This window comes from Canis aureus, chromosome 23 (genome assembly GCF_053574225.1).
Source record: "Canis aureus isolate CA01 chromosome 23, VMU_Caureus_v.1.0, whole genome shotgun sequence".
Taxonomy (NCBI): domain Eukaryota; kingdom Metazoa; phylum Chordata; class Mammalia; order Carnivora; family Canidae; genus Canis; species Canis aureus.
Genome location: NC_135633.1, coordinates 22117241 through 22125849, shown reverse-complemented (window position 1 = coordinate 22125849; position 8609 = coordinate 22117241). Strand labels below are relative to the sequence as shown.

Sequence of the window (8609 nt, the reverse complement as noted above, 5' to 3'; positions counted from 1 at the left end):
AATACCTGTTAAGTGAATAATATGTATTTTAGCATATAATCTGACAATTATTATCTATTATTATAATAGATCACATATACTGATTACTTACTAAATGCCAGGCAACACTTAAAGGATTAGCTCTCATTTAACCATTCTAATACCTCTAGAGTCTATACTATTATCACCTTTACTTTAAAAATGATGAAAATTGTACAAAACTTTGAGATTTGTTCAAGACCATCCAGATAGTTAGTGTTGGAAGCTCATGGAGCCCCAGGGTCTATTTTTCCATAAGCAACCATAGAATAAGACTCTGCTCTCACATTATCAGATGGCAGACATGTATACATCTAATTTTCTTCCTTTTTATGGCCTAAGTTTAAAAATAGAATTGAATATTCTATTCTAGAATAGAATACTCAATAGAATTTACTCAATAGAAGAATTCACATGCATCTTGGGGAATCATCTGAGAGGGATGGTATAGACAGAAATCTTTTCCTGACAGGGAAAAAGAGCTGGTGCTGTTTGATTATTTATGCTCAATGATTATGGAGTAATTGTTGAGTTATATGGTGTTGATGCTTAGAAGAGCCTGAGAATTTTCCATGACATAATTCATTTTAATTTATAAGCCAGTTATGCAGAAGGAAATATTCTTCCTCCTTTGTTATCTTAATATCTTTGTCTTTTAATCTTGTGGCTGTAGTGTTCCCTTAGAAGGAAGTAGGCATCAGTAGTGACCTCCTATGGATACCATTCTCCTTGAAGAGGTACCAATGGCCACATGCTTAGTTACCTAGAGTTACCAGGAGACTTGCAAGGATATAGCTGGAATAGATGTCCCTGGATATCATTCAAATGACAATAGATATTTATCATTTTTCTGCCTAAAATACAAATTTGAGATATGAGAATATATTTGCTTGTCTTGAAGGCTGTACTAACAAGTATTTTCTTTCTAAAGTTCGATTCTCAATCATCCAATATAACTAAGGTTTTCAAAATCTAATACTACCTTCACACCCTAAGTGCACCGTGACACTTGAACTACAGCAGGGCTCAACAGCTCCATTTGAATTTATGTATATTAAATAAAATAAATTTGATCACATAGGATGCCTTATACAGAGGTGAGAATAGTAATAATAGTAGTAGTATTGCTAATATTCATTGAGCATTCACTATATACTATGAACAGTTTTAGCACATTATATAAATGTACGATAGAATAATTCCAACAACTTTCTGGGGTTGGCACAATTATTGTCCTCATCTGAGATTTAGAAAACTGAGGCACTAAAATGACTAAACAATTTGTCCATGTCACATGCAATATTAAGAACCAAAAGCAGAATCTTATGATACATATGACTGTAGAGGAACTTACTACTTTTCATTAAAAAAAAAGTGTTGTACTCAGTTTCCAAGCCCCCTACTCACTTTTGAGTTATTTTCTTATCCAGGAAATCACCACTTTTAAAGAATATAAAATGCCTACCTCCTATCAGCCATTATGTGTGGGGAAAACAGCTCCAGCCTGGCCCCAGGATTCTTTGTCTTGAATGGTATCCCTGGGCTGGAAGCTGCACACACCTGGATCGCCCTGCCATTCTGCTTCATGTACATCACCGCTGTCCTGGGGAACTGTGGGCTCATCTACCTCATCAGCCATGAGGAGGCCCTGCATCGGCCCATGTACTACTTCCTGGCCCTGCTCTCCTTCACAGATGTCACCCTGTGCACCACCACGGTACCCAATATGCTGTGCATATTCTGGTTCAACCTCAAGGAGATTCACTTTAATGCCTGCCTGGCTCAGATGTTTTTTGTCCATATGCTGACTGGGATGGAGTCTGGGGTGCTCATGCTCATGGCCCTGGACCGCTACGTGGCCATCTGCCACCCCTTACGTTATTCCACCATCCTCACCAACCCTGTCATCACCAAGGCAGGTCTTGCCACGTTCCTGAGGGGTGTGCTGCTCATCCTCCCATTCACATTCCTCACCAAGCGTCTGCCCTATTGCCAAAGCAACTTTATTCCCCATACCTACTGTGACCACATGTCTGTGGCCAAGGTGTCCTGTGGCAATTTCAAGGTCAATGCTATCTATGGCTTAATGGTTGCTCTCCTTATTGGTGTGTTTGATATATGCTGTATTTCTGTGTCTTACACTATGATATTGAGGGCAGTAGTGAGCCTGTCATCTGCAGATGCTCGTCACAAAGCCTTCAGCACCTGCACATCCCACATATGTGCTATTGTCATCACTTATGTTCCAGCTTTTTTCACATTTTTTGCCCACCGTTTTGGAGGACACAATATCCCCCACCACATACACGTCATTGTAGCCAACATTTACTTGCTACTGCCTCCTACAATGAACCCAATTGTTTATGGAGTTAAGACCAAGCAGATCCGGGAAGGTGTGATCAAGTTTTTAGTTGGAGATAGGTTGTCTTTACCCAAGACAAATAAATCATAAAATAGACATATTGTTTAGGAAGAGAGGGGCTCAAGAAGAGTGGAGAATACATTTGTAAATGCTGTGAGTAAAATTGTATTAAACATATGAGTCCCTCTAATATGTAGATTTTCTGAAGCCTTTGTAAATTTATATTATGAAATGTTTCTTCTGTGTAAAGATCTGCCAAAGAAGAGAATGCAGAATAAAAAAGAAATGTACCCATTCCTTACAGGTTTTATGTCTTACAAAGGGATTATGTATTTCTATGTCTAGTGAGAACAGTCAGGGAACAGAATGAGGGATGCAGGCATGGTGTTGATGAGTGCACTCTAAGTGAGAAGAGGAGACTATAGTGATGGGGATGTCCTCTCCATAAAGAACAAATTTACACAAATCAAGCACATTGCCATGCATAATGTGGGCCTGCTGTTGCAATATTCTTCAGTATTTTTTTAAAGATTGTATTTATTTATTCATGAGAAACACAGAGAGAGAAGCGCCTAGGCAGAGGGAGAAGCAGGCTCCTTGGGAGCCCAATGGGGGACTCTATCCCAGGACTCTCAGATCACACCCTGAGCCAAAGGCAGAGACTGAACTGCTGAGCCACCCAGATGTCCCTCTTCAGTATTTTTTTTAAGATTGTATTTTACTTGAGAGAGAGAGATGCAGACAGAGACAGAGATAGGGAGAGAGAACACAAATGGGGAAGAGAGAAGCAGGCTCCCTGCTGAGCAGGAAGCCCAACATCAGGGTTTGATTTCAGGACCCAGCACACAGGACCCTGGGATCATGACCTGAGCCAAAGGCAGACACTTAATCCACTGAGCCACCCAGGTGCCCCTATCTTCCAGTATTTTTAAAGACAATCTAGATTTAAATATTTTCTGACATCTCCTGATTTTGATTATTGGATAAATGTTTTTTTAAAAAATATTCTAATTTCATTCAAGACATGTCTTGGAATTGTTTTTTGCCCTTTTCATCAGTTTAGGATTTCCATTTAAAATGGCACAGTCAGTTAAGCATCTGACTCTTGGTTTTGGCTCAGATCATGGCCTCATACTCATGAGATGGAGCCCCACATTAGGCTCTGTGCTCAGTGTGGAGTCGGCTTGAATCTCTCTCTCCCTCTCTCTTCACCTTTCCCCTTATGCATTCTCTCTCTCAAATAAATAAATAAATAAATAAATAAATAAGGCAGGAGGGGCAAGATGGCGGAAGAGTAGGGTCCCCAAATCAGCTATCTCCACCAAATTCCCTAGAAAACCTTCAAATTATCCTGAAAATCTATGAATTCGGCCTGAGAATTAAAGAGAGAACACCTGGAATGCTACAGTGAGAAGAGTTCGCGCTTCTATCAAGGTAGGAAGACGGGGAAAAAGAAATAAAGGAACAAAGGCCTCCAAGGGGGAGGGGCCCCGCGAGGAGCCGGGCTGAGGCCGGGGCGAGTGTCCCCAGGACAGGAGAGCCCCGTCCCGGAGACGCAGGAGCTGCACCGACCTTCCCGGGCGGAAAGGGGCTCGCGGGGAGGTGGAGCAGGACCCAGGAGGGCGGGGATGCCCTCGGGCTCCCTGGGACAGTAACAGACACCTGCGCCCCGGGAGAGTGCGCCGAGCTCCCTAAGGGCTGCAGCGCGCACGGCGGGACTCGGGCGGCGGCTCCGCGGAGGGGGCTGCGCGGCCCCGGGAGCGCGAATCCAACAGCGCAGGCCCCAGAGCACAGGGCGCCGGGACACAGCCCAGGATCCGGCCTCCCCCGGGACAGGCAGAGGCCGGGAGGGCCCAGGACTGCGAGGACGCTCCTGCCCCGAGCTGAGCAGATAAGCGGCCCCGCCCCGGAGCCTCCAGGCCCTGCAGAAGGAGAGCTCGGAGTTACTGCGGGGGCTGCCTCCAGGGCTCCAGAGCTGGCCCCGCCACTTCGGTGGTTCCTCCTGGGGCCTCACGGGGTAAACAACCCCCACTGAGCCCTGCACCAGGCAGGGGCAGAGCAGCTCCCCCAAGTGCTAACACCTGAAAATCAGCACAACAGGCCACTCCCCAGAAGACTAGTGAGAGGGACAAGTTCCAGGGGAAGTCAAGGGACTAAAAGTATACAGAATAGGAAGATACTCCCCCGTGGTTTCTTTTTTCTTCTTTTTGATTTCTGATTGCTTCCCCCACCCTTTTTTTCACCTTTTTTCTTTTTCTTTCTCTTTTTTCTCTTTTTTCCTTTCTTTCTTCCTTTTTTCTTTTTTCCTTTTCTCTTTTCTTTCCTTCTCTCTCTCTCTCTTTTTCTCCTTTTCCCAATACAACTTGTTTTTGGCCACTCTGCACTGAGCAAAATGACTAGAAGGAAAACCTCACCTCAAAAGAAAGAATCAGAAACAGTCCTCTCTCCAACAGAGTTACAAAATCTGGATTACAATTCAGTGTCAGAAAGCCAATTCAGAAGCACTATTATACAGCTACTAGTGGCTAGGAAAAAGCATAAAGGACTCAAGAGACTTCATGACTGCAGAATTTAGATCCAATCAGGCAAAAATTAAAAATCAATTGAATGAGATGCAATCCAAACTAGAAGCCCTAACGACGAGGGTTAACGAGGTGAAAGAACGAGTGAGTGACATAGAAGACAAGTTGATGGCAAAGAGGGAAACTGAGGAAAAAAGAGACAGACAATTAAAAGACCATGAAGACAGATTAAGGGAAATAAACGACAGCCTGAGGAAGAAAAACCTATGTTTAATTGGAGTTCCCGAGGGCGCCGAAAGGGACAGAGGGCCAGAATATGTATTTGAACAAATCCTAGCTGAAAACGTTCCTAATCTGGGAAGGGAAACAGGCATTCATATCCAGGAAATAGAGAGATCCCCCCCTAAAATCAATAAGAACCATTCAACACCTCGACATTTAATAGTGAAGTTTGCAAATTCCAAAGATAAAGAGAAGATCCTTAAAGCAGCAAGAGACAAGAAATCCCTGACTTTTATGGGGAGAAATATTAGGGTAACAGCAGACCTCTCCACAGAGACCTGGCAGGCCAGAAAGGGCTGGCAGGATATATTCAGGGTCCTAAATGAGAAGAACCTGCAGCCAAGAATACTCTATCCAGCAATACTCTATCTTCAATAAATGGTGCTGGAAAAATCGGACATCCACATGCAGAAGAATGAAACTAGACCACTCTCTTTCACCATACACAAAGATAAACTCAAAATGGAGGGAAGATCTAAATGTGAGACAAGATTCCATCAAAATCCTAGAGGAGAACACAGGCAACACCGTTTTGGAACTCTGCCACAGTAACTTCTTGCAAGATACATCCACAAAGGCAAAAGAAACAAAAACAAAAATGAACTATTGGGACTTCATCAAGATAAGAAGCTTTTACACAGCAAAGGATACAGTCAACAAAACTAAAAGACAACCTACAGAATGGGAGAAGATATTTGCAAATGATGTATCAGATAAAGGGCTAGTTTCCAAGATCTATAAAGAACTTATTAAACTCAACACCAAAGAAACAAACAATCCAATCATGAAATGGGCAAAAGACATGAACAGAAATCTCACAGAGGAAGACATAGACATGGCCAACATGCACATGAGAAAATGCTCTGCATCACTTGCCGTCAGGGAAATACAAATCAAAACCACAATGAGATCCCACCTCACACCAGTGAGAATGGGGAAAATTAACAAGGCAGGAAACCACAAATGTTGGAGAGGATGCGGAGAAAAGGGAACCCTCTTGCACTGTTGGTGGGAATGTGAACTGGTGCAGCCACTCTGGAAAACTGTGTGGAGTTTCCTCAAAGAGTTAAAAATAGATCTGCCCTATGACCCAGCAATTGCACTGTTGGGGATTTACCCCAAAGATACAGATGCAATGAAACACCAGGACACCTGCACCCCGATGTTTCTAGCAGCAATGTCCACAATAGCCAAACTGTGGAAGGAGCCTTGGTGTCCGTCGAAAGATGAATGGATAAAGAAGCTGTGGTCTATGTATACAATGGAATATTCCTCAGCCATTAGACACGACAAATACCCACCATTTGCTTCAACGTGAATGGAACTGGAGGGTATTATGCTGAATGAAGTAAGTCAGTCAGAGAAGGACAAACATTATATGTTCTCATTCATTTGGGGAATATAAATAATAGTGAAAGGGAATATAAGGGAAGGGAGAAGAAGTGTGTGGGAAATATCAGAATGGGAGACTGAACATAAAGACTCCTAACTCTGGGAAACGAACTAGGGGTGGTAGAAGGGGAGGAGGGCGGGGGTGGGAGTGAATGGGTGACGGGCACTGAGGGTGGCACTTGATGGGATGAGCACTGGGTGTTATTCTGTATGTTGATAAATTGAACACCAATAAAAAATAAATTTATTTAAAAAAATAAAGTAAATAAATAAATAAATAAATAAATATTTAAAATGCACCTACAAAATGTAATTGTCATGTTGTCAGTGAAACAGACAAATACAACAGTTAAATGATGAGTATGTGTTATAATTCATTCACTTATTCACTCATATTGAGATACTTATTTAGATCATATTATCTGTTATACCTTAGGTTTAATGAGAGAGAGAGGCAGAGTCGACTATGAAGTAATCCCTGACTTCAGGGCGCTCAGAATCTGGACTCAAGCCAGGAACACATGAGAGGAAATGTAAATGAAGGAAAGAGGATAGATGATAACAATGGACACAGTATAGAGAGAATAAAATGTTAGTTAGGAAAGAGTTGGGGGAAACATAAGTTTTGTATTCAGATAGTCCCAAGATTTAAATCTTATGTCTTCATTTCTAGGCACTAGACTTTAACAGGCTATTTAATCTGTCTAAATTTCAGCTTTTATACTTTTAATAAAATGTGAGAAAAACATACTACAAAGATTTATCTGGCTTGTTAAATGCTTTAATGCAAGAAAAAAGAGCACTTAGCATAATATACGTACTAACCAGTTCAGAAATTATAGCTGAGATTATTGTTATTATTATAACTTAAATGTTTCAACTCTGATTCATTCCGAACATTATAGTTTGAGGAGAAATCTTTCCAATTATAAAAGTAGTAGAAAATCAGTTTATTTTATCTCCAAAATTATCATCAAAATCAGCCCACACAGTTTTCTGGATACATTCTATGTGACTAACTCCATGTTATGCACTGAAAAACATAAGTGAATACAAACACATTAATGAATTTCTAATATAGTATAAGATATAAAATGCGATGGAATCATTATTATAAAATGGTAACAGGGTATTGTACAAAAAATTGTTACAAAATTCATGAAAACTAAATTATTATCAATAGCCATTGTGGTGGTAAGTAAAGATTTTACAGAGAAAGTAGCAGATGAGATGAACCTTAATATGTGTATAAGTATTTAAAGAGAAAGTCTGGTGGGGATTATTATTTTTTAAAAATGAAAAAAATATATGCACATTATTAAGGCTAACCAAAGCATAGCCAATTTAAGCCTAGAAATGTTTTGGAGTGACTGGAGATAAAAGAGAAAGGAGGAGGAACAAAAGACTCAGAAAGACAGATAGAGGTTGGACCTAGAAGTGCTCTGTCTGTGAGTTTCTATGTGACCTCAGGCATGACAACCTCTGTTCTTGGACTTTGAGAGATACCAAGTTCTTAGAATTGCCCTTCATCTGAAAGTAGCTGCCTGGCCTGTCACCTGCCTGGACTGATCAGATCTCCAGCATAATCTCTGCCCCTGAAGCCTTTCTCCCTCTCCTTCCTCCTCCATCTTTCTTCTCTCATTGCTGGAAACTCAATTTTTTCAGTTTCTACTCACTTCTCCAGCATCTCACCTGGCTTCGCAGTCTTTGAGTCTTTCTGGCAGAGTGAAGATTCCTTACAAATTCCTCCTGAGTAACTCTTTGTTGAAGGGTTGACAGCTTGCCTCCACAAAAAAGTTTTCCAGAAAATGATAGTAACAACAAAAACATACACATTTATTTTCTAGGTACTTTTCCAAGAATTATATCCTTATTTGATCCTAAAATAACTATGAGGATGATGCTATTTTAGGCTCAGTTTGTAGACAAGCAAACTGAGGTACAGAGAGATTAATGACTAAATGAAAGTTACGTATCCAGTGAGTGATAGAGAATGGACTCAAACCCAGCCAGCTTGGTTCCAGAGTCTTTGA

The 8609-nt window shown here is 41.2% G+C and overlaps 1 protein-coding gene across 1 annotated transcript; it reads left to right on the top strand.

Moving 5' to 3' along the window:
• Window positions 1-447: 447 nt before the first annotated feature.
• Window positions 448-2665, top strand: LOC144295343 (olfactory receptor 52N2). Its single transcript, XM_077867726.1, has 2 exons — window positions 448-1115; window positions 1449-2665. The coding sequence occupies exon 2, from the start codon at window positions 1499-1501 to the stop codon at window positions 2468-2470; it is 972 nt and encodes a 323-aa protein (XP_077723852.1). The 5' UTR covers window positions 448-1115; window positions 1449-1498; the 3' UTR covers window positions 2471-2665.
• The last annotated feature ends 5944 nt before the right edge of the window (window positions 2666-8609 follow it).

What these genes read in the sequence shown, in the direction of transcription:
- LOC144295343 (XM_077867726.1), top strand. Translation starts at nt 1,499, where the DNA reads ATGTGTGGGGAAAACAGCTCCAGCCTGGCCCCAGGATTCTTTGTCTTG.